Genomic DNA, 26,513 nt, shown 5'->3' with positions numbered 1-26,513 from the left:
TCACCCAGGCTGGAGTGCAGTGGTGCAATCTCAGTGTTACAGGGTGTAATTTTTTCTGGCCGGAAACCTTTGAGGCCAGCGGCGCCTTTGCCAAAGTTTTACTTGGGTCCGTTGGGATCATTTTGTCCACTCAGTTTGGCAGGCTGCATGCTACTGGCCTAGGTCTCAGGCCTATCAAGGGCGAGTCAGGTGTGAAATCGCGAGGGGTGTTTGAGCAAGTGTGGGGTCCAGCCACTGTGCACAGTCAAACATGCCGGCTGCTGCAGTGGGGCACACAGCGCCAGGCACTGGCATGGGTGCTGGCTCTGCGAGGCTGCAGCCAGACCAGGTGCACCACAAGCAGCTTCCACAGCCGGCACCGGGGTACACGGTGGCATCTAGAAGCTTGGAGATGCCAGGAACCGCAAGGCCCCAAAGAGAGTCACAACCCTGGCTCAGGGAGCTCCCAGGTCTGGGCTGCCCTAAGGGCCACAGCTCTTTTTTCCTTCTCTTTGCCAGCAACATGGCGAGCAAGGGGCATGTCTCAGTCCTGTTTGTGTTATAGCTCTTTTAGCCCAGGCATCCAGTGGGTCCTGAGTTCTTGTCCAGCAACCAGGAAGAATGAGGTACACAGACAAGTGGAGGGTGGCCAAGACAAAGAGGAGGTTTCTTGAGCAGCTCAGAGGAAACCTGCAGGTGGCAGCTCCTTTCCACAGCCAGGGTGTCCTGACAAGTGTCCATCTCCCAGCAGAGAAGGTAGCTCCTCTCTGCTAGGCAAGTAATCCCAAGTGTTCAGCTAACAACAGAGAGGGTAGCTCCTCTCTACAGCTGACTGCCCCATCGTCTGTGCGGCTCTCATCAGAGGGGAAGCCCTAGAGTGAGTGGCTCCTCTCTGCAGGCAGGTTGTCCCAATATCTGCTTGAGTCTCAGCAGAGAGGAGGCCCAGGAGTGTAGCTCCTCTCTGCAGCTGGTCATCCCAATGTCTGCCCAGCTCTGGCTAAGCCTGGGGCTTGTATGGCCTCCGAGGGGAAGGAAGTATGTGCTGATTCCTCCATGGGCATCCATGAGTGGGCCCAGAAAAGGCAACACAAGTTCTTACTCCAGTCCATAGGACTGGCAGCCTGGCCCCCAGCCTTTAGACCCTCCCTGTCCTGAAGGTGGGGACTCACTGGGACCTGCCCCCTTCTGCCCAGGAGCCTGTCTGCCTTCTGCTGTGGTTCATAGCACCTAGGCTGTTTGTGCCAAGGGGCACCTTCAGGCCAGCAGCAAACTGCCCTCAGCACCCCTTTGGCTTCCTTCCCATGCTTATTGGTGCCCAAAGTCCAGAGGGGGTTGAGGCAGAAGGGGGTTGGCATGTCAGCGCTGACCCAAACATGCACATACCCGGCTGAGCTGTGACAGTGCCCAGGCTTGGCCCCAACTTTGCTCCAAGACTGGGGAGGGTGCCAACAGCAGGGAGAAGCCAGGCAGTGGGAGCAGGCACTTCAGAGCCTGCAAGGGCAAAGGGGGCCTTCCAGGGCTGCCAGGAGTGCAGGGACTCCTGAGTCTGCAGCCACAGTTCAAGCAGGTGCAGCTGTGCCCAGCAGGCATGGGGCTCTTGTGGGCTCCAAAGAGAATGCAGCCCTTGCCACGCCTCCCTGCTGCAGCCAGTGAGATGGCAATAGCCCCTCCAGATGGCCCATTACAGCCATCAATGGCTCACTGCAACCTCCACCTCCACCTCCTGGGTTCAAGAGATTCTCCTGCCTCAGCCTCCCGAGTAGCTAGGATTACAAGCATGTGCTACCACACCCGGCCAATTTTTATATATATATTTTTTTTTAGTAGAGACAGGGTTTCACCATGTTGGCCAGGCTACTCTTGAACTCCTGGCTTCAAGTGATCCGCCCACCTCAGCCTCCCAAAGTGCTGAGATTACGGGTGAGAGCCACTGCACCTGGCCTACAAGGTATTTTCTGAAATCCCACCTGATGGTTTGGAGTAAGTCAATGGTTTAGAGTCAGCCTTGGACTATGCCCCTTCTTAGCTCCCAGCATTTATCATGAATAATAACTCAAAGATGGAGCCAGTATCTTCACATACAGTCATCATTTCACTGTGAAATTTCAAGAGTGAAGCTAAGTTTCACCCGGGAAATGTACTTCAGATTTGATCAATTGATGGTGAAGATTTCCTCATGTAATGAATATAAATCTATTATACACTCCAAACAAGGGCAGGCACATATTATAGGCCAAGCATGTGCCTAGAAAAAAGTCCCTCTTTATAGTACTTTACACTTGACAAAGCAATTTGAAATGCAGTCTCTTGATGACAAGCACCATTGAAATGAAAATATTCTGTGACTGGTCAATTAGGTATAAGCTACTTAGGTTTTCCCCAGAATAAACTCCCAGTTTCTCAACCAATTCAGTACCAAATAATACAAGAGCATAAGAGTTATTATGTTAGCCTCTCTTTAATTTATTTTAAATTCCGTGCTGATTTGTTTCATCTACCAGATTTAGGCATTTAGTCTTGATTCATAGACTTTTCTGATTTTTCCTTTAACTAGGACAGTATATGCATGAGTTTTATTTAAAAACTACAAATCACTGGCCAGAATATGCCTGCCATTATTATGGTTCCATCTAAGGATAGTTTATTGAAATAGTTTTCAAAAAGAATATAATTTTTTGCATACTTAATATTTTAGCAACACACTCCAGAATTAAATTTTAAGGATGATGGTGCTTATATAGAGTAGGGTAATCTTCAAAGTTTAGAAAATGCAGTAATTTCTGAAAATGCATTTCCTAAGGAGCAGGTCCTTAGTGAAGAAACTAGAAATGCAATAACTATAAGACGAGTGTCAGAGCTGTAAATTAAGATGATGAAAGATATGAAAAAAACAGAAAGAAAGTAAATAATTTTGGTAGAGTTAAGCAGAAATTTTCTGGTGATATTTAAAACTGGTTAAGAAGAATTAAAGATTTTTTAAAAGATAGGGTTCTATGAGTCAATTTTATTGCCTATAGGGAGGGGAAAAAAACTGCTAGGATAGAAAGACCACCACAGGAAAAAAGGATGTATTTCCATTACTCGAAAGCTAGAAGTAAAACAGAAAATATTTAATATAGTAACTGTGACAATGACTAAAATCAATGTAAAAGATTACGCAAACTTAATGTTGTAACCATGTGTTTAAAAATATATTGGCTACACATATATATTTCACAAACATGTATATGCGCGCGCGCGCACACACACACACACACACACACACACATTTAATCACCCAGTGTATTAGTCTGTACTGACACTACTAATAAAGATGTGCCTAAGACTGGGTAATTTATAAAGGAAAGAGGTTTAATTGACTCACAGTTCCACATGGCTGGGGAAGCCTCATAATCACGGCCAGAAGGGAAAGGAGATGCAAAGACACGTCTTACATGGAGGCAGGCAATAAAGAATGAGAACCAAGCAAAAGGGGTTTCTCCTTAAAACAACCATCAGATCTCATGAGACTTATTCACTACCACGAGAACAGTATGGAGGAAACTATCCCCAGGATTCAAAGATCTCCCACCAGGTCCCTCCCACAACACGTGGGAATTATGGGAGCTACAATTCAAGATGAGGTTTGGGTGAAGACACAACCAAACCATATCACCCAGATACAGAGATAGGCAGATATTGATGGGCAGGCATGTGCTGCAAAGTTAAGCAGACTCAAATGCAGGTTCTGCCACCTGCTCCCTGAGTGATTTTAAACAAATTGCTTCACTTCTCAGACCCTCAGTTTTGTCACTTGCAAAATGTAGTCAATAATAGCTCTCTTGGAGCAGCTTTGAGGATTAAAGAAAACAAAATATGTAGCATGACTAAACAGAGACAAATGATTTTAGCATGAATGAGAAAGTGGTGCTGTCTTTATGGTTTAAAAAGTCGATGTGTTTAAAGGGTTGTTCAAGCTCTGATGATCATTTTTCATAAACTGAATAAGTCCCTTCTGTTATTTCAGGAATTCCAAAATGGGCAGTGGCCTTAAATTTGCAGTGCAAGACAGTGTACCCCTGCACATTTTATTCTAGTTTAAAAGCTTTATAACAAGCCATTCACCAGGAATAGGATAGAAATGTATTCACTATGAGGCTGGGTGAAGTGGTTCACACTTGTAATCCCAGCACTTTGGGAGGCCAAGGCAGGAGGATCACTTGAGCCCAGGAGTTTGAAACTAGCCCTGGCAACATGGAGAAACCCTTTTTTTATTTTTTTTTTTTTTTTTAATTAGCCAGGCATGGTGGTGTGCGCCTGTATTCCCAGCTACACAGAAGGCTGAGGTGGGAGGATTGCTTGAGCCTGGGAACTTGAGGCTGTAGTGAGTCATGATCATGCCACGGCACTCTAGCCTAGGCAACAGAGTGAGACCCTGTCCCTAAAAAACATATAACAAAATAAAAATAAAATAAAATAAATGGAATCACTATGGCTCAAAGTCACTGTATTTAGGTATTTGGATACCTGGTCCAATATCACGTGCTCAGAGATGCCCTCCCTAATCCCTGTTGCTCTATGACTCCCCACACTCTTCCACTCGTCCTCAGAGAACTTGGCCCTTCCTGAGCAAGCTGTAAACTTGCTTGTTTATGTATTTATTGTCTGTTTCCTCAAAGTATAAGTAAGATGAAGTCAGGGACAATCTGTCACATTCACGGCCATACACCTAGCACTTAGAACATTTCCTGACACATCATAAACACACAAAAAATCTGTTGAATAAGTAAGTAAATATGGCTTGGACTTTTTAAAGCTCAGATGGGCAAATAACATCCATTGCTGTGAAGGAAAGATTTATCTATTGAAGAAAAGAAATATTGAGAACATAAAGTCACTCCTCAGATACTGTTATTATTGGAAGCCTTTTTTTATACAAGTGTTAGAAAACACTGGCTTGAGTCTGGGCACAATGGCTCACACCTATAATCCCAGCACCATGGGAGGCCAAGACAAGTGGATCACCTGAGGTCAGGAGTTCTAGACCAGCCTGGCCAACATGGTGAAACCTTGTCTTCACTAAAAACAAAAATTAGTCAGGCGTGGTGGTGGGCACTTGTAATCCCATCTATTTGGGAGTGTGAGGTAGGAGAATAGATTGAACCCGGGAGGCGGAGGCTGCAGTGAGCCGAGATTATGAGATCATGCCACTGCACTCCAGCCTGGGTGACAAAGTAAGACTCTGTCACAAAAAAAAAAAAAAAAAAAAAGAAGGAAAAGAAAAAAGAAAACACTGGCTTGGGTTGAGCTACATACAGAGAATCTAAGATAACACTGAGAGGTTCTGTAGCATTACTGTAGAGAGTCTGCCACAAACCAAGAAGTTTCCATGAAAGGAGAGGGACACACATCTATTTCTGTGGCATAATTGCTGAATAGTCAGTAATTATTTGCTAACTTTTGGAATATACAAACAGAGTACAATGGAAACAAATACATCTTCCTTGTCTAACTGTTTAACCAACAGGCCAACTGGATAATGTACAGTATCTGGGTTAAGTTGTCAGTTTATTTAGGAAGATAAAATCCTCATTGGGAACAATATAAATAAATAGGCATAACTAAAGAACACAAAATTGAATTAGAAGCAGTAGTACCACTGACACCTTGACTTTGTGACAAGAATGGGCACTTAATTAGATATGAGCAGAGCCCAGAACCATATGAAGTGAAAGATCTGAGAATGATGCCAACCCTAAAACAACCTCTCCATAAAACACATTACAGATGTACAATAATTAAAGCAGTAAGCTATTGGAGTCAAAATAGGCTGATTCGCTGTTGGAACAGTTTCAATAAGAATTTAGTCCAGAATAAAGAGGCCTTTCAAATTCACTCACTAGCCAGTAAGTTCCAGGGAGCAGGACTCATGTCTATTTTGTTCAACATTGTTTTCCGGAATTTAGTGCCTATATCGTAGTAGCCACTCAATAATTAAGTGTAGAAGTAATTACATAATTAGTGATGTGGAAAAATGAATAAAATGAATGAAAGTTTAAAAACGAAAATTCAATAGGCACAGTGCAGTGCCATATATATTCTATAGTTAGTATGTACACACAGGTATATAACAGGCACATAGATTCCCACAAAACATAGATATACCCAACTATGCTGATTTAGTATCCAGGGATGGTACTTTTATCAGTGATTTTCTTGTTCTAGTTGCTTATCCATTATGTCCCAACTTATATGGAATAAATGAATGTTAGTTACATAAAAAATACAAGAAATAGGCCAGGCATGGTGGCTCATGTCTGTAATCCCAGCACCTTGGGAGGCCAAGGTGGGCAGATCGCTTGAGGTCAGGAGTTTGAGACCAGCCTGGCCAACGTGGTGTAAACCCATCTCCCCTAAAAATACAAAAATTAGCCAGGTGACATGGTGTGCACCTGTAATCCCAGCTACTCGGGAGGCTGAGGTAGGAGAATCGCTTGAACCTAGGAGGCAGAGGTTGCTGTGAGCCGAGATCATGCCACTGCACTCCAGCCTAAGTGACAGAGTGAGACCCTGTTTAAAAATACATATATATATGAAATATATAATATATTGCTATATGTAATAATATAAGAAAAAATATTTTATCAAGTAACATTTGCCAAAAAGCCACTAAGAAAGGCTGTGAAGAAATGTCTTTAGAGAACATTTCATACATGGAGGCTTCACTGTGACATGAATCACATAATCTGAAGGTCCGCTGATATAAATTAGCCAGCTATTACTGGGCACTTGAGTGAACACTAGTTTTGAGCCAATTATTCCACAATCAAGGCATTTTTAGCTGCACAGAGCTGAGAGCAGTGTGTTAATCAGTCCCATACAGCCTGAAGAGGGCGAGAGTCTAAGGAGAGTGTGAGCTTCAGTGAGGTCTATCCTCAAAACCAAAAGAGAACAGTTGTCTGCTGGGAAGGTAGAAATGGAAAATGAGGCTACAAAAATGAACATGTAAAAAACTATTATTAGGATTATCTTCTGTTTGGGGAAAGCGGAAAGAACATGGTAGTGGAAGGAACAGTTCCAAAAGATGATAAGGCCTCCAGTGGGAAGTCAGAACATCTCCACAGTCCACAGGACTGGGCAACATTAACATTGGCAGGTGACAATTAGCAGAAAATCAAAATACTGAGGGATGGAGTAGAACAGGTGCCCAGCTCCAGGCAGTGGGTGATGAGCCATTTGACAGAGACAGAAGCAGAGACACGGCAAGAAACGGAGTGAGGTGGAAGTGCTGTGGGGTCTTCAGAGAAACTCCAACCTTGGCAGGGACTTCACTGCACTTCCTGCAAGGCAGCGGCATCGCCAGCCGAGGACGGCAGCTGAGTGCCAGCAAAGGGATTGATATGGTTTGGCTCTGTGTCCTCACCCAAATCTCACCTTGAATTGTAATAATCCTCACGTGTCAAGGGCAGGGCCAGGTGGAGATCATTGAATCACGGCGGCAGTTTCCCCCATACTGTTCTCATGATAGTGAGTGAGTTCTCACAAGATCTGATGGTTTTATAAGCATCTGGCATTTCCCCTACTGACACTTCTCTTGCCTGCTGCTACGCAAGCCATGGCTTCCACCTTCCGCCATGCCATGATTGTGAAGATTCCCCAGCCATGTGGAACTGTGAGTCCACTAAACCTCTTTTTCTTTATAAGTTACCCAGTCTTGGGTATGTCTTTATTAGCAGCCTGAGAACAGACTAATACAGGGGTCCTGAGGAAAGGGGGAGTGAGTGGGAGGGAAGAAAAGCATGTCTCATCCCAGGACATTAGGATATATTGTGCTCAGTTTTAAAACACTGAAAAGCAAGACAATTATAACAGGCTTCTAGAAGCAGGTAATCCTGGAGGCAAAGCTGGGAGGCCAGGATGGGTACGAATGAGGAAAGGAGGAAAGAGGACATCTCAAGCCAGGAAAGGATTATGTGTAGGAACAAAGGCAGGAGACAGGAAGCCTGGCCATCTGACTAGAGTGAAATTTACACAAGAGTGTACTTGAGCAAGCCTCTGATTCGAGCCCATATCAAGAGAGGTTATCATCTGTCTCTCCATTACAGCGAATATTCTGGAAAATCTGAATGAACTTTTAATAATAATTTAATAATATTTATTTAATATTTAACATTAATAATGCTAATAATTTAATAACATAATACAATCTTTTAAACACTTCATAATTTAACAATCATGAAATTGTCCATCCTTTTTTCCATAGCGCTAATTTCTTATGCATAGAATATGCACAGACACACTCACAAAATGACACTTGGATACACACAGAGACACACGCACATACACTTAGACATAGACAGACAAAGCACACACAGTCACACAGACACTCACACGCCCGCTCCCAAACAGAAATACTAGTAGTGTTATACAGGCATACAATTGCATACTTTCATACACAGGCTCACTGATACTGATACCCTTTCACGCACAGATACACACACACACACACACACATGCACACTAACACCTTCACAACAAAATGTAAGATAGGTTCCCTCCTTACCTGGGCTTCAAGTATGTTAACCTTTTCTTTGAGATTTTTAATTCTTTTGTCTTGTTCTTTTAAATTATTTTTTAATCCTTCCATCTAATAATTAGAAAACACAATAGGAAAAACCTTGTCAGACCACAGGAAATAGTTACTTAAGTCAGAAATTGTATGGATTTCTGAAGTCAAAAGACGTTAGCAGACTCAGCAGGCAACAGAAAGTAGCAGGCCAAATTGACACCTGGGGCTGAAAGCCCTCAGCTGGTGCCGTGGTTCACTTTAATCTTTGGATAACCTGTTTAAACCAAGTTCAGCAGGAGTGCATCCTATGAAAGCAGCAACTGGCCGCCCTTCTGCGTCTCAGCAACTTGATGTTCTCATCCTGCAGATGCAGCTGCTGGTGGACAGGATGCAAGGCCACTGCCTGGTGTGCAGAGGCTCCCTGCGGTAGAGATTTGTCAAGCAGCAGCATAATAAGGCGAACCTGCTTTGCCAAGAGGCAATGTGGAGTCAGGAGGTGGGGTGATGAGATTCAAAGCGGTGAAAGAAGAGAGGGGACACATGGATTCTAAGACCAACTTTGGCACGACTAGCTGTCATTAAACTGCTCCATAAAAAGAGGGTGTGGGGTGCGCCCAAAGTCCCTCCTGGCTCTCAAATTCCACTACTCAATTATCTGGCCTTTTAGTGAGGTCATAATCAAGCAAGCACAAATGCTGTATCTGTGTCACGAAGGCTCTGGAGTTATTTGGGAGGACTTCTATTTGGTAGTAAAGTAATTGAATAGAAGTCTGATTTTAAATTTTAAAACAGACCCCCAAAACCAGATCAATGCATATCTTGAAGTAGATTTTAAATACACACTCCACCATCTAGCTGGCTGCTACCACAGTTGCCTCTACTTTGCCACCTGTCAGGCTGCTCCCAGAGAAGAAGGGCCAGGCTACACCGGTACCGTAAATCATCTCCTAAATAAATTATGAGGTTATGAAAATAGATCATTTCATGCTCAAGGAAGGACTGAATCTCCTGACCTGTGAAATTGTCTAAAGACCAGTGTACATTATTTGGCTCAGAATACTTTTAGAAAATCACCGAAACATCTAAAAAATAGTTACATATAATTTTCCAAGCTATCTTCATTGACAGTATTACAGGTGTTGGTGTTACAAACAAGAGAGGTCATTGGAAACAGAGCCATATTGCATGAGAAACAAAAAAGGATATGTCAGTAGGAAGAGAAATCTCATTGCTTCGAAAGTCCAGTCAAGCCACTCATATTTGGGCTCCACACCATAAACATATTGTTTACCAGATAAATACACTTGATTAAACTGACCTTCTGGATGACACTGCGCAGGTTCTGATGTTGGGAGTGAATCACGAACTGCAGATGAGAGATCTGCTCCTGGAGAATGGAAATCTCCCTCTGAAGATCCTGGCAACTGGGAATACAAAGGAAAAAAGAGCAAGAGAAAATGATTGGCTCACACGTTCCATAGCTTGCCCTTACTGCTAACCCTCCTCCACACCACATTACTACTGGGGATCAGGTGGGTAAGACCCCAGGGCTCCATTATGCCACACAGGACACACTGAAGATAAATAGCTATGAAGTGGGCTCTGATTTGTTTGGATTTGACTTGAATGAGAATATCAATTCATGTCAAAAGTTCCTTTCTGACCATCTGTGACTCTTCTAGCAGGTAGTGGAATCAAGTTGTATTCAGTATGATAAAGCACTTATATGCTAAATTGCCTTGCCTGAGCACCCACAGACCTGGCACCCGTCAAAATTCACAGACAATTGCATGGCAATAGCAGAGTCAGAACATGGGAGCAGAAAGGGAGATTTTATCTATTAATATATTTATAAGAAACCAATTTCTAATGATTTGGGCTTAGCATATGTTGTGGCTTGTCTGTGATTGTCTTTTTTTATTTTTTATTTTTTGGCTTCCTACTTTTGGTAATTCTACTATTTTTTTCCCCCCATAGGGAAAGGGGGGAAAAAAAGAGAAGAAAGGAAGAAATTAAATTCCAGCAAATATTTTTGAGTCCACATCAACCATTATGGGGGAAAAAAGTCAATTTTGAACTTAGATTATTTATACTTTCCCAAAGCTCCATTCAGGTAACTGGAATTGGTTATACTGGTTTGGCTATTTCTCTACTTGCTACTATTATTAGAGTTATGAAGCCACATACATTGTGACAACACTACCAAGCTTAGAAGCATTGTGACCTCAGAGAAGTCACTTGGCCTTTGCTCTTATCCAGTGTCATCCCAATTCTGTTTCCTTTATTCATTTGTTGTTTTTGTTGTTGGTGGTGGTGGTTTGTTTTTTTTTTCAGACAGAGTCTTACTCTGTCACCCAGGCTGGAGTGTAGTGAGGTGATCTTGGCTCACCACAACCACCACCTCTGGGCTCTAGCGATTCTCACAGCTGGGACAACAACCATGTGCCACCACACCTGGCTAATTTTTGTATTTTTAGTAGAGACAGAGTTTCACCATTTTGGCCAGGCTGGTCTTCAACTCCTGACCTCAGGTGATCCACCTGCCTCAGCCTCTACGTGTATCACAAAGATGGTGGAAATTCATAAGATACTATATAGCATGTTCTAATTAAAAAAAGGAGTTATCAGTTTCCATTTTGTTTCATATAACAGACTAAAACATTGTTTCAGAGAAATGCACATCTAAACCACTATGAGATATCATCTCACAGCAGTCATAATGGCTATTATTAAAAAGTAAAAAAATAACAGATGTTGGCCAGTATGCAGAGAAAAGAGAATGCTTTTACACGGTTCGTGGGAATGTAAATTAGTTCAGCCACTTTGGAAAGCAGTTTGGACATTTCTCAAAGGGGTAAAAAGAGAACTACCAGTCAACCCAGCAATCCCATTACTGGGTATATACCCAAAGGAAACCCAATCATTCTACCAAAAAGATACGTATACTCGTATGTCCGTCACAGCAGTATTCATGAGAGCAAAGACATATAAACAACCTAGGTGCCTATCAACAGTGGATTCAATACAGAAAATGTGTTACATATACACCCTGGAATACTTTGCAGCCATAAAAAAGAATGAAATTGTGTCTTTTGCAGCAACGTGGATGCAACTGAAGGTCATCATCCTAAGTGAATTAAGGCATAGAAAGAAAATCAAATACTGCACAATTCCACTTATAAGTGGGAGCTAAACACTGGGTAAACACAAACTTAAAGAAGGAAATAATAGATGCTGTGGACAACTAGAGGCGGAAAGAATGGAGGAGAAAGGGTTGAAAAACTGCCTACTGAATACTATGCCTGCTACCTAGGTGACAGATTTAACAGTAGCCCAAACCTCAGCATCAGGCAATATACCCATGTAACAAACTTGCACATGTACCCCCGCAGGTAAAGTAAAAGTTGAAATTAAAACAAAAAAAGGAAGCTTTATGTTAATTGGTCCTGGAAAGAAAAGCAAAAGAAATTTACAATTTATAATTATAAAATAAATTATTGTAAACTTCCAGGACTCTTGAAAGAGACAGGAGGGGAAGATAGGAGGATGTTTGGGAGTACAGGCACAAGAAATCCACAGGGAACAGGATGCCTAGGACATTGGTGAGGGGAGGGAAGCAAATGAGGGGCCTGAGAGAAGGATGCAGAGAACAAAAAGAGAAGGTACAAAATGATGGGGGAACAAGAACATGCATCAAGTGTGCTACTCTGTTTTAGATGTTAATCAGAAACATGTCTGATTATCATACCTACATAACTAAATCTCACTGCAAAAGTCCATTTCCCTCCTCTTAATTAATACTACAAGCAACTATCAAATTAAGAAAAGCCATAAAAGAAATGTAGACTGTCAACACAGGCTGAAGGAAGATCACTAGTTCAGCTGTGCCGATATTTTATCTGCTTTTTATAACACGATCACTTAAAGGACCCCGTACCTGGCAGAAAGCCTTATCTTGGTCTTTCTCTCTTGGAGAGGGGCAGTAGGGAATCCAAACAAAGTAAATGAGCAAGAAGTCCTTTGTTTTTCTTTCCACGGTCCATGGCAGAAAGTGTTTGAAAAGAAATAAGCTGATGCCTGATTCAGATGAAAATGCTTTGTGCTCATGTAATTTGAACTGGCAATGGCAGCAATACTGAGCTCTCACAGTATTTCCAAAATTCAAGTTCAGAGAATGGCTGCATCAGCACCAGCCTGTATTCACATCAGATTTCAGTTGTCCCTAGATTTGAGGTTCAGAGGCTTCTTGAGGCACGGGAGACTGACGAAATTTCAGGACCCCAGCGGGTGAGGCTCCAAACCCTAAGGATGTTGCGGGGAGATGGAAGAGCTTTCCAAGGAGAGACCAGATTTTGGATGTCTGCAAACATTCCTAACAGACAGTGAGAAGGCTTACTGCCCACAGAGAATCTTCAGGGGCAGGATGTCTTCAGAAGTCCAGGGAGATTGGGAGCGTGCGAGGGGCAGGGCTGAGAAATCTGCAGATGTTGCTCAGAACCCTTGCAGGGTAGAATTGCTGCGAACATGCAGAGGATGGAGTAACTGAGGAGCCTCAGAAGAAAACCTCAGTTACTAGGAAAAGATGACTGGAGAATATAAAGATCAAAACAGGTCAGGCATGGTGGTTCACGTCTGTAACCCAAGCACTTTGGGAGGCCAAGGCGGGCAGATCACTTGAGGCCAGGAGTTCGAGACCAGCCTGGCCAACATGGCGAAACCCATCTCTATTAAAAATACAAAAATTATGCTGGGTGTGGTGACTCACACCTGTAATCCCAGCACTATGGGAGGCCAAGGTGGGTGGATCACTTGAGGTCAGGAGTTCGAGACCAGCCTGGCCAACATGGTGAGACCCTGTCACTACTAAAAATAGAAAAATTAGCTGGGCGTGGTGGCGTGCACCTGTAATCCCAGCTACTGGGGAGGCTGAGGTACAAGAATCGCTTGAACCCAGGAGGTGGATGTTGCAGTGAGGTGAGATTGCGCCACTGCAATCCAGCCTGGGCGACAGAGCGAGACTCCGTCTAAAAAAATATAAAAAATCAAAACACAGAGGGCAAACAGAAATTGGGTCCATAGCTGGTGCTAAAATTCAAAATTGCTCCAGCAAGGATAGTGAAAGAAGAAAAGATAAAAATAACAGAAAGAGCAGCTATGACCCACTCAATGGTCAGACTCAGGACTTTCCTGGGAAGTAATGAGAAAGAGCTTAAGACACCTTGCAGAGGCAAGCTAGCTGTGAATATGCACGAAATATAAAAATACTGTAAGCTCTTAAAGGTGAGTATTTAAAATGGTTCTCTTTGTGTCCCATGACCTAGAACCTTGGAACCATTGGGAAAAAAAGATGGCTTGAGATACGGGGAACAGATGTTGTTATTTTTCTATCAAAAATACCAAGCTCAGAAAACTTTCCCATGTACCCCTTGAAGATATTACCATAAAGTTCACTGTGGAAAAAAAACACCAAAAACTTGAAACTGGCCTCAAAGTAGAAGAAAAATATTTCTAGAAGCACTCTTGAAAACACAAGACCTCGAGGCTTCACTTATTTCCATTAATACGCTAAAACAGTGACTAAAGAAAATTGCAGAAAATCTCTATTAGGATTGTCCAATAAGTATGAAGCCTAGTCATCCATTTAAGACCTTTAAATGTAAAAATATAACTAAGTAAGCTGCCACTTGATCCTCTTTTGAGCTTTGCTGTTTATCTTTCTGTTAAAGCACTTTTCTTTTCTTTTTTTTTTTTTTTTTTTTTGAGACAAAGTCTCACTCTGTCACCTAGCGGCACAATCTCGGCTCACTGCAACCTCTGCCTCCTGGGTATAAGTGATTCATTCTCCTGCCTCAGTCTCCTGAGTAGCTGGGATTACAGGCTCCCACCACCACGCCCAGCTAATTTTTGTATTTTTAGTGGAGACGAGATTTCACCATGTTGGCCAGACTGGTCTCGAACTCCTGACCTCAAGTGATCTGCCTGCCTCAGGCTCCCAAAGTGCTGGGATTACAGGCGTGAACCACTGCACCCAGCCCAGTCTTAATAAAGAGATACACAAGCAAAACTGGAGGAAGAAAACATAAGGAAGGGTCAAGTCTAAAAAAAGGAGGCAAATGTCCGTATCCGGGATTCCTGCTCTGCTTTCTGATGTCTCAACATAATTTTTGACCATGTTGTCCTCTACAATGCAACTGAATAAAGATATAAAGCAAATGTGGAAATTAAAGCAGAATTGAAAAGCTTTGGCTTCTAAGAAAATGTAGAAGACATGCTTTTCCCCATTCTTTCCACTAAGTATAACTAAAAGCCCTGGATATTGTATATGAAAAAAAAACACAAGAAGACTCTGAACAGTGGAGAGAAGAAGGCAGACTGGCTCCAGAACCTGGGATCCAAGAAATGACACAATGGTGAATCCTCTGGGGTTTCTTTTTATCTCACACATCCCAGACTTGGAGCTGGAAAAAACCAGCAGCCTGGAATGCCAATGGGGGCAAGCAAAAAAAAAAAAAAAAAAAAAAAAAAGCCCCAACAAAAGGAGAAGAGAATCTCTGCCCTACCCTTTTGAGGGAGGGAATTGAGGATTCTCTCTCAATTCATCACTGAAGGAGGGGGAAGAGACAACTATTTCTGGTTCACTTCCTGTTAGATTCCTCAGCATTCAAGAAGAGAAGTCAATCCTATCTTTAACTGCAGACATGTGAAAAGAAATTACTTTGCCTCTAATTAGCAACATGGGATGATCATAGAAGAAGCACCTGACAGGAAGCCCACCCTCAATTTCTGTACTCCCCAACGTCTCCCAAAGGGTTGGTGAAAAGAAAGTGAGTTCATGGAGAATTGTCTCTCCCTCCATTCCTCACGATACTCGAGAATCTATCTTTGGGTCAACTTATACCACAGAGGGTGGCATTACTGGATTTTCTCACAGTGCCCTCTGATCCTGTTATACTGGCTTTTATTGGATTCTGTTGGCATCATGCTATTCTGTTTAGATGATGTTTTGAGGTAAGCCTTTGTGTTTATTACAAGGGGTAAGTTGAAAACATTATTCAGGGTTCTTTTTATGACCATACTCTGGCCTTATGGCTAGATTAGAAATAACTGAATGATTGCAAACACCTGATTGGTTTTAATCATGTGGAATTGTGACTCACAAAACTAATCATCATTTCCTGTTTGGGTTGGCTGCTGGAAAATTTAAAACTGAGTCAGTGGTCTCCTGTGAGCAAGTCTGTAGCATCCATGGGCCTAATTTTGTAAACAAACTTTATGGTATACCTATTATTTTATCTCCTTGTCCTCATCATCTAATTTTTTTCTAATTTAAGCAATCATATTATATTTTGCATAGTTTTTATAAATAACCTTAGATTTTCTTAAAAACTTCACAAAGGGCATGAATAGCCTGAGCATGGCCATATTTACACAGCCCAAGAATATAACACGTTTCAGTCTTTATAAAGTACATTTATTATCAGGGATTCATATAGTAAGATGTTTATGAGAATGAAAATTCTAGAAGAAACCAAAAGAGCTAGGTGCTGAGACAAAGAAAGTAAAAGCAGCAATGAAAGCCATGTTGCAGGCTCCAAGAGGCTACTTCTGGGTACACTATAGATTTCAGAGGCATTGGAAATATGAATAGCCCTACATAGAAATCCCACAGGATAGAGAAGATAGTGAGATTAGTGGCATCCTAGAGCTTCTTGGAAGCTATAAAAGAATCTTACTACCATCTGTGGGGACTCATATTGCCTTCTATTTAGGATCCAGTGTTTCTCTGGACTTCCATGAGTGTGAATATCACTGACTATGGGCCCCCCATGGAATAGAGAATAACTAGGGACCACAACCACAAGAACAGAAGAGGTCAGATTCCCATTCCCAGGCCAGACTAAGGGAAAGAATCAACTTGGATGTAGGTGTAGCCCTGTTTGCATTTCAACAAAATTCATGAATGTGTCTTACTATTTTCCATTAAAATTCTTCTTTATTATTATATTCGTTGGTGGTACCAAAGGCATGCCTTGAGAGAACACTCCCACCCCAAACTACCACAGACAAATGTACAATTTAGGTAGCAACCATATGCTTTGACATGCAACCTCAACTTCACGGTCTTTTCTCCTCTAAGGAGTTTCCATTCCTAGTAAATATGGAAGGGCCAACACTGTTTATTTTTACAATCCCTATTAGTCTGTTCTCATGCTGCTTTGAAAACATACCCAAGACTCGGTAATTTATAAAGGAAAGAGGTTTAGTTGATTCACAGTTCTGCGGGGCTGGGGAGGCCTCAGGAAACTTACAGTCATGTTGGAAGGAGAAGTAAACATGTCCTTCTTCCCATGGCGGATCAAAACCATGCAGCAAGAAGTGCCAAGCAAAAAGAAGAAAAGCCCCTTATAAAGCCATCAGAACTTGTGAGAACTCATGAGGACAGCAGCATTGGGCTAACTGCCCCCATGATTCAATTACCTCCCACCAGGTTTCTCCCATGACACGTAGGGATTATAGGTACTACAATTCAAGATTCTCATCTTTTTGGGTAGGGACACAGCCAAACCGTATCAATCCCAAATATGTTTCCCCAAAAGATAACTCTTAAAAAGGCTTGCATATTTGTTTGTGATGTGGCAGGGCAGAGGGAAAAGTCGGAAAATGGTCTTTTGCTAATCGTTACTCAGAGGAATGAAGAACCCAGTTTGAGAGATCTTCAGAGGTTTCCAGAAATAAAAGAAAGATGGTCAAAATCTTTTACAGTAAAACGAGCACATGCTTTGCTATGTATGAGAATGTAGGAGCGAAAACTCCCAGCTCTATAACTTCTGAGAGATTGAGCAATCTTGCACAACTTAATTAGAATTTCAGCTCTTTCCTGAAAAGGTGAATGCAAGGATTAAAATAAAGAAGGTACCTGAGGTTATTCTGAAAACTGCAAAGCATTTTACCTATGTCAATTACCAGTAATGGTAATAGAAATATGGAGTCAACCTTATTTTTAAGAAGACAAATCTTTTTAACTTCTCTGTCTTCTTTTTATGACCCTATCTATCTAATCTTAACCTAACAGAAACCCTCTTTTTTGTGGTAGCTTAATCAAGTCTCTATTACTTCAACCAAAAGAGTCTGATTCCTACTGATTTCATTTTCTTGTCACTTCACAAACTGAATGCCTCTACATAAAGCTCAGACAAAGTAATAAGTAATCACAAATATGTGTGATACCCACAATCTATAAAAATTGCATAAGCCTGGATGTTGAAAAACCTTTCTAGAAACACCAAACATCCACTTTCCCCAAGAAATTTCTAAAACTTCCTTAGGAGCTTTTAAAGAATTCTTTATAATAACTGTTTATATAGAATAGAAGTGAAAGAATAGATCAGGTTGGTTTTTAAAAGAGCTACATTGTTGGCTCAAAGACGGACAATAGCCCTATCACCAATTTTTTAAAAACACATTTTTTAAAGGAAAAAAAAATCAAACTTGGACGGCCTGAACTTTTAATGGAAGACACGTACAAATCAGTAGTTCTGCTACAAGGAAAAGCTCTGCCTATTTAAGAAAAATATTAACTGAAGATTTACTTAGATTGAAGTTATGAATATCCAAATGTAATTCCAAGACCTAAGGATACTTTCTGCAGTATTACCTTCGATCTCTACAGAAATGTGCAGTGTTATAAAACTATCTTAGAAGTCCCCTGTTTTGGGCTACATGTTTGTCACAGGGAAGAAGCTAGGAAAATTAATAACTTATTGGAATCTTGTATGTTTCATGTGTGTGTGTGTGTGTGTGTGTGTGTGTGTAATTGCCAGGATCAGCCCATTTCTGGGCTTTGGCATATGTGGTCCAAAATGCAGGAATACAAGCCAGGCAGAAGGTACAACAGATGAGGACAGGTGGGAAGAAAGATAAAAAAGGAAAGGAAGCAGCACGGAGCCTGTAGGGGGGAAATAGAAAGACTGAGAAAAAGGGATGTCTGAGTACATATCATTGAATAAATGACATATCATTGAATTCTGTCCATAACAGTGCCTAATATCCTAGCGAACAATAGTTCTAGGATGACAAACTAAGATCTTGAAATTGATTTGACTTTGAACAGTATCATTATATCAGAACATACAATGATTGTGTTGGACTAGAATTTTTAAAAAATAAAGAAAAATCTCAGAAAATGTCTTATTATATGATTTATTACATGATAATACAGATACTTTTTCTAATAGCAGCTGAGTAGCACAGCGATTATGGCGATATCCACAAACCCACCCCCAGCATAATAAGGACTGTGACTGCTTGTAAACTGTGAGTATTTATAAGTCCAAAGAACTATGGATATTGTCCCTAGTATTTCCTTCACCCTACAGAATTAAGGAGTATCAGGAAACTATCTTAGAATTCCACTTGTGGGCTGGCCAGTGCAATGTAAGCTGTAAAAGAAACTCATTAACTAAGACAGAAGCATCAGAGAATAAAGACCTCTCAAGCGTCCTCCTTACCATAAACGGTAAACCAGGAGGTGCCAGGCTTACTCACTCATTCACTCTTCAGAAAGACTAACCTTCCCGTGGGGTTCCCTGTACCCCCAATGGACTCTGCCCCCTGCTCCCAACTGCTCTGTGATTCCTCTCAGTTTGAGGAAGGGGAGGCACATAACTACATGACTGTTAATCCCAGGAATTCAACCTTCCTCCTGCACTGTCAGTCATCCTATTTCTTAGGGGGACAGAAGGCCTTCTGTTCCCTGGCTGGCATACCAGTGGACAGGAAAGAAATCAGGAAGCTTCGCAAACCTTTTTCCACATGTAGCACTGGATTTGAGTTGCAGTAGCTTGTTTTCCAAAGACAGTTTTCTTTCTAGTAGTGTTCTCTTTTCCTAGGAGAAAATGAGATACAAATGTTGCTGAACTACATGTGTATGTTTGGTAAGGCCTTCCTCTTGTCATACTAGAACTATGGCTTGAGCTAAAGAGTTAATTTCCCATGTGCTGTTACTCTTATCTTCAAGGAAACCTAGCTGAGTATTCTCCTGTGTGCTTTACACATAGTTCAACTATAGGCCAAAAATAATTGTCTTCACTCTCTCACCTGCCTGGAGGACTTCTTTTGCTCATCTTCCAAGGCATTGCCCATAGCCTGTTCAGTGCAACCTCTCCCACTCACCTCTCCCCATCCTACCACACATAAGCAGCCAGCTCATCCCTTGCTAGACCCTGGCTCTCCCACCCTTACATCTGCTTCCCCTGCATTAGACTGAGTTGTTGGTATCCAAGGACACTAGATACCTCTAGGTACTACGTGTCATCTGTCAGAAGGTAGTAAAACAATAAACATATTTTTGATGAAGGATCAAGGCCACAAAGGATACAAATGCTTTCCAATTAGGATACAGGAGAAACTCAGATTGCAATTTTATGATGTTGGGAAAGAATATCTTTTAAAAAGATGCCTTAATTTGATTATTAAGCCAAAGCCTTTCCATTCAAAAGGAAAACAGACAAAACCATGAAAAACGAAGCTGAGATGACTGTGTTCATTTTATATTTGATGGCACTCAGCTGAAAAAAGGAATTTGGTGCTTTGGCCTGACGGTTTAGGTTGCCAAGTTGGAAAGAATCAAGGGAGATTGAAAAGAGGCAGGAATTGGTATTGGCAACTTGGGTGGAATTGACTGGAAGACGTGTGCTGAAACTATCTATGATGCTGTTTAAAATTACTTCCTGCTGCAGCATCTCAGTGAGTAGTACAAAGCAAGGCAGTGCTGTCTAGCAGAAACATCACAAAGATTGTACATAGGGACTTAACCTGGTTTCTAAATTTTGGCCAAGGTTTTCAACTCTCGGGCCTTACCAATGTTAAGAAAAATTAACCCAAACTTGGAAATAAAAACAATATACAGCATGCAGTTTTAATGTCATATTGGGTCATCGTTTAATTATCTGACCCAAGATTTATTTAATTCTCTCAGAGAATTTTCCTCTGTTCGCTTTTATTATTTATTATTTGATTAGAGCCCTGGGTCTGTGAAGTTGCATGTAAATTTGTAGATTTCTGTCTGGTAGAAGACATAATCCCAAAGGTTATGGTTTAATTGCCTTAAAGAATATTAACTGTTTTTTTTAAATTTAATCTAGTAATCCTATACTATTTTCAATTTTTCTCCAAAATGCCTACAAATGACTAGTTTCTGAAAATACTTCATTTAAACCAGCTTTCTCATCTTACTGTTTCCCTCATTAATTAATGAGTTACAACATTTGACATGTATTCATTCTATGTTCATTTGACTCATATTTGTATCTTCTGAGCATTCCTAAAATGGGGATAATATTACCTATATTGAAATGTTGGGATGATAGAGATAATATATGTAAAAGAGATACAGGCTTCCTGGCACATATTTGGATCTCAATATATAATAATTGGAAGGCACTGGTTACTTCATAATTTATGTGTTCTGTATGCTTTTTCAAATTTTTCTTATAGTATTCTTGCCACATAAAAATAGCCCTGGAGTTGCCCTAGCTGTGTTCAAATTATTTCTGAGGGATCACAGATCGATCTTTCTTTCTTTCTTTCTTTCTTTCTTTCTTTCTTTCTTTCTTTCTTTCTTTCTCTCTCTCTCTCTCTCTCTCTCTCCCTCTCTCTCTCTCTCTCTCTCTCTCTCCCCCCCCTTTCTTTTTTTTTTTTTCCCAGGCTGGAGTGCAGTGGTGCGATCCTGGCTCACTGCAACCTCTGCCTCCCAGGTTCAAGTGATTCTCCTGCCTCAGCCTCCCGAGTAGCTGGGATTAAAGACATGCGCCACCACGTCTGGCTAATTTTGTATTTTTAGTAGAGATGGGGTTTCTCCATGTTGGTCAGTCTAGTCTCGAACTCCCGACCTCAGGTGATCCACCCGCCTTGGCCTGCCAAAGTACTGGGATTACAGGCACGAGCCACTGCGCCCGGCCCACAGATACATCTGACAAGCGTATGATGAGACTTGGATTGTCAAAAAACACACACAGATAATGTATTTTGATTTTGTAGGGTGAGGGAAAATGGTGCCTAACAAATGTTTAATAGTCTTACTCTTGATTAATGGATTTTCATAAACAGGGATCAAGGGAACCAGACAACCAGACAAGTAAATGCTCTTCCTTGGCCAGGCTCTGCCATCTAGCTTGGGTTCTTTTTGCCTCCTCTTTGACGACACAGAAAATCTCACCATACCAGATAGCACTTTTCAGGCAATGTCTTCAGGAAAGGGAAAGGGAGTTCATAGCACCACACAGTGGGCAACCCACTATTCCCAGAGCCATACCTCCAGACAGCTCCAGGTTTCCCTCACCAGGCTGATCGGAGAAGGCACCAATTTCAATCATGGCCAAATGCTAACATCTAAATGTTTTGGAACCAACTCTATCATTTTTGTCCAGCATGAGAGAAGACGGGGGCATAACGGAAAGGGTTGTGATGTAGAAAGTGGAGGACTGTGGAACAGTTTCGGGTTCATGCTGTCCTCATTTATAAAATGATCATGAGGAACTAGGTGGTCTCAAAAGTGCCTTTGAGCTCTAAAATTTCAGTGGAGCTAAATCAATGACACTAGAAATTAATATGATGTAACAGAATTGCACTGCTAGCAAATGGAACATATGCCATATTAAAATGCTCTTACTGGGCATTTTTGCTAGCTTATCACTGTGCTTATGGAATTCATTCTCACTGCATTCCTGATTAAAGTGGGACAGATGGTGAAGGTTTTAAGTAATGTGTTCATTACCAGACCTCATACCACTAATGGCTATTTACTGGAGCGGTGGATTGTTCAAGTGAGTAGCAAGTAGATTTTTCTCCAGGGGGCACCCATGACCAGGGCAATATTTATCAACCGTTGTGAGGATGTTCATTTTTAATTTTTACTTTCTTTCTGAATTTGTGTCTTTTTCCTATTAATACAAAAGGCCCAGTACACCCTCCCCTTATTCTGGCCCACACTCCCTCTCTGAGACACCCTACCTCACAGCCTGTCTCCTCAGTCTCTCTTTAAACCAAGATGTTGCCCAACTTTGTTCCTTATAGTTTTATTGATTTGCTTGTTTCACAAATATAAAATATTTTAAAACCAATTTGCTTTTTTTTGTTTTGTTTTGTTTTTGAGACAGAGTCCTGCTCTATCACCCAGGCTAAAGTATAGTGGCGTCATCTCGGCTCACTGCAACCTCCACTTCCCAGGTTCAAGTGATTCTCATACTTCAGCCTCCAGAGTAGCTGGGACTGCAAGCACGTGCTACCATGCCCAGTTAATTTTTGTGTTCTCTTAGGAGAGACTGGGTTTCACCACGTTGGCCAGGCTGGTCTCGAACTCCTGGCCTTAAGTGATCCTCCTGCCTCAGCCTCCCCAAATGCTGGAATTATAGGCATGAGCCACCACACCTGACCTAAACCATCTTTTACTTTAAATAAAACTGCCCATTGCCCCTCCACATCATCCCCACTTACCTCCACCCTCCAGAGATTCCAGTAGGCTGCACTTTAGAAAGTCACTGAATTATTCTGGAAGGTTGCTGCATGGCCTTACTAAGTCATGCGCATCCTGTCTACTTCCTTTGTCCAAGATCTCCTGGAGACAGCCCACTATTAAGAGTTATTATCAGGGCAGGAACTAGGCCATCACTTCCCAAGAATGTCCTGCCAGGATCTGAGTCACTGAACCTTATTCTAGGGCATACTCCTCTGCCTTTGACTATGCTTTCAGCCTCCCTAAAGCACTCATAGAGGAATTCAGAAAGGGAGATTTAGGAAGTTCCTTGAGCCTCACACAATCCAGATATACTACATTGTCATATCCACAAAAAGAGACGGGTTCATTCACAAATATATATTCAGCCCCTAGTTCTGTTACACATGGTGGTGTTCAAATATTTGTTTAGTAAACAGTCAAGTAAATATACCCCAGAACTCTGAGATGAACTAACATCTAGTATACATTTCCTAGGATCACTAGGAAATAGAAATTATCTTCTACTGTTCTTTTTTTTTTTTTTCTGAGATGGAGTCTCGCTATGTCACCAGGCTGGAGTGCAGTGGCACAATCTCGGTTCACTGCAACCTCCCTCCTCCTGAGTTCAAGTGATTCTCCTGTCTCAGCCTCCCAAGTAGCTGGGACTACAGGCCCCGGCCACCACGCCCAGCTAATTTTTGTATTTTTAGTAGAGACAGGATTTCACCATGTTGGTCAGGATCGTCTCGATCTCTTGACCTCATGATCCACCCACCTCGGCCTCCCAAAGTGCTGGGATTATAGACATAAGCCACCGTGCCCAGCCTGTTCTTTTGTTAATTTGGGGGCACTAAACCTGACCCAATATTACTGGGTTTGAGATGGCGTGAGCTCTACACTAAACTTAAATTTCAAGCTGGTTAATCAATCTGTTTGGTTAAGCAATTCTATTCGTTTCCCAGAATTGTCTTTCTTTCCTTAATGCAAACATTCTTTGTGCTATCTTAGTTTTATTAAGCTGTTTATTATAGGATCAAGTATTCTGCCACTACCAGGTACACATCCAAATATTACAGTTTTTCCAAAACAGCATAATTATAAACTGTCATGCCTGGATAAACTAATTGCTTAAGGATATTCTAGCCCAGTGATTCTGCTAAAGTATAACACTCAGTGACCTACCACATAATACACATGTGGCTGAATACTGTTATCTTAGAGCCACTTGATAGTGGGCATATTTAATTTTTGTGATTTCCTCATAGGTCCTTCACCAAGACTACGAATTCAACCAAGTCACAATGTCATAAAACTTTACATTCTTGGGAAATATTTTTAAACAAATCAAAGTTCCTTTGATAAGAAACCTAAATATTGAAATGTGATGTTTTTGAAATGATATTTACGAAATGGCATAAACCCAGGCAGACTCATAAAACAAATTAAAGCTAAAAATAACAGAGGCAAATACAATAAATATAAAAAATGTATTGGGCAATATTTACTAGTATCCAAAGCCTATATTTTTCTCTATCCCCAATTCAGTTTCAGAGATGCCAGTTTTCTCTTTGTTTTGCTATTAAAAAATAATATTCCTTGATTTGTCCAAGTTCTAAATTCTAAGGCATACATACACAAATTTACGTGTTCACCTTTTGTGTATATTTGGAATGCTAGCTAGTTAAATGAACATGGCATGAAATATTTTCAAATTTTTATTCTATTATTACTCTTCTCTAAATGTGCCTTCTTAAAGTTTCAATTTCTATAGAATGGCTTTTCTTAATGTAAACTGTATCCCTCCTAGTGCAGCCATAGGTTTTTACAAACACAAAGTAGACTTGGGTGGTCAAAAATGGATACTGCACTGACTCTAATACATAAAAATGCTGTGATTACAGGGACCTGCTATATTAATACTCCTAGTAGATGGACTTTGTGCTCTTTTCCATTAGTTGCATTCACAGCCTCACCTGGTTCCCCTTTCTAAGTCATGTATTTCCTAGAAAGTGACAAATGATGATATGACTACAGTATTTGCAGAAAGGTAAATCAATCACTACAGTATAGATCATATGAAATGTTTAAGGGAAAATTAATATTAAATACTTCCTAAGGGCAAATACTGTAAAGAATACTTTCACTTAACATTATCTTATTTAATTTAATACCCTATTTATTTTGGTATTATTTTATTTCATTCTCATCCTAACCCTGTCAGTAAGAAAATCCTCTAATTCTCCAGGGCTCTACCTTTTCCATTCTCTGTACAAGGTTCTCCAATTCTGTAATTTGACTGTGTTTTTCTTCAAGTTTTTCAGCAACTTGATTCAGATTTTCAACATGTTGTTTCAATTTCTGTTCTTTTTCAAGCTTGTTAACCTATGGTCAGAGAAACAGTTGTGTTGTGAAAACTCTGTTTTTATTAAACCTATTCACATATTACCTCTTTCTACAATTTTCTAATTAGCCAAAAAAATTCAGAATTTATACTTGCTTAGAATTGCTCTTTTTGATTTCAGTGTTTCCTTCAAAATAACCCTGATAGACTACAACAACATTAAATCAAGAATTAATATTATAATAAACATAAATATCCTTCCTAGAATGCTTCCATTTGTTACCATAAAGCATACTTTCTGAATTGATACAAGAGAGAAAGATGCTAATTTAACAAAAGCAACATTTTTGACTTTGTCTTAACAATTATTATCCAGAACAACAAAAAAAAAAGTACAGGTTCAATTAAAACACGTTTTATTTTTAATCAAAAAGTGTCATAAAATCAGAATAACTCTCCTCAGCGTGTCACCATGCTACTTCACAGGCATAGAGCAGGGGTTGTGCTGAGGGATCATAGGAGAGAAGTCTCCATCTAGCAGGTAATAGGCTACAGTGGGACTGTGTCGACTAACTTGTTACTCTTCCGCATGTGTATTTAACAAAGCTTGACATTTCACAGGGAAAAATAAGTGTCTGGCTTCCTTTGTAAATACCAAGCGGGCCTTTCAGTCAGTTCACTCCAGGCTAGTGCCGAGCCCACATTACAGGGATGCATGCTTCTTGTCCCCACAAGCCCCCCCATAGCATAACACCCTCATCAGCTTCCCGCTTATGTTCTTCATCTGCACCCTGCATGCATGTGAGTATGCAACCATCACTACCACAGCTTGATGCATGAAAGGGTGTCACCTAGGCAGTGAATTTCCTACTGTACTCCCCTGGGGACCTTCCTACAGCCTGAGCTGACAGACACCTGGGTGCCCCAAACTATTATGAGTAAACTTACGTATTAGCTGTTTTATATTTTTAATTTTGGCAAACACACACATACAGGCATACACACACTTTTTTGACTTCTCCAGTTCTAGAATATATTTTTCAGACAGATTTTATTGGCCCTAGTGTATATACTTCAGATTTAAAAACAAATGAACAAAAAAGAACATGTATAAGTGTATGTACATTTTTATTTTTTAAATTTATATATTT

At 41.0% G+C, this 26,513-nt stretch overlaps 1 protein-coding gene across 3 annotated transcripts in view; it reads right to left on the bottom strand.

Moving 5' to 3' along the window:
* The window catches only part of CCDC68 (coiled-coil domain containing 68), a 61,015-nt gene that overhangs the window by 11,394 nt on the left and 23,108 nt on the right, over positions 1–26,513 (bottom strand). For all 3 annotated transcript variants that reach the window (XM_011971735.1, XM_011971733.1, XM_011971734.1), the window contains exons 7-10: positions 25,275–25,403; positions 19,330–19,412; positions 9,846–9,951; positions 8,522–8,605 (exon numbers count right to left, since the gene is read on the bottom strand). In XM_011971735.1, the coding sequence (XP_011827125.1) occupies positions 8,522–8,605; positions 9,846–9,951; positions 19,330–19,412; positions 25,275–25,403 (402 nt within the window). The remainder of the gene's footprint in view (positions 1–8,521; positions 8,606–9,845; positions 9,952–19,329; positions 19,413–25,274; positions 25,404–26,513) is intronic.

This window comes from Mandrillus leucophaeus, unplaced genomic scaffold, assembly GCF_000951045.1.
Source record: "Mandrillus leucophaeus isolate KB7577 unplaced genomic scaffold, Mleu.le_1.0 Scaffold124, whole genome shotgun sequence".
NCBI classification, from domain to species: Eukaryota; Metazoa; Chordata; class Mammalia; order Primates; family Cercopithecidae; genus Mandrillus; species Mandrillus leucophaeus.
The sequence above is the reverse complement of the archived record's forward strand: the minus strand, read 5'-3'. Positions and strand labels throughout refer to the sequence as shown.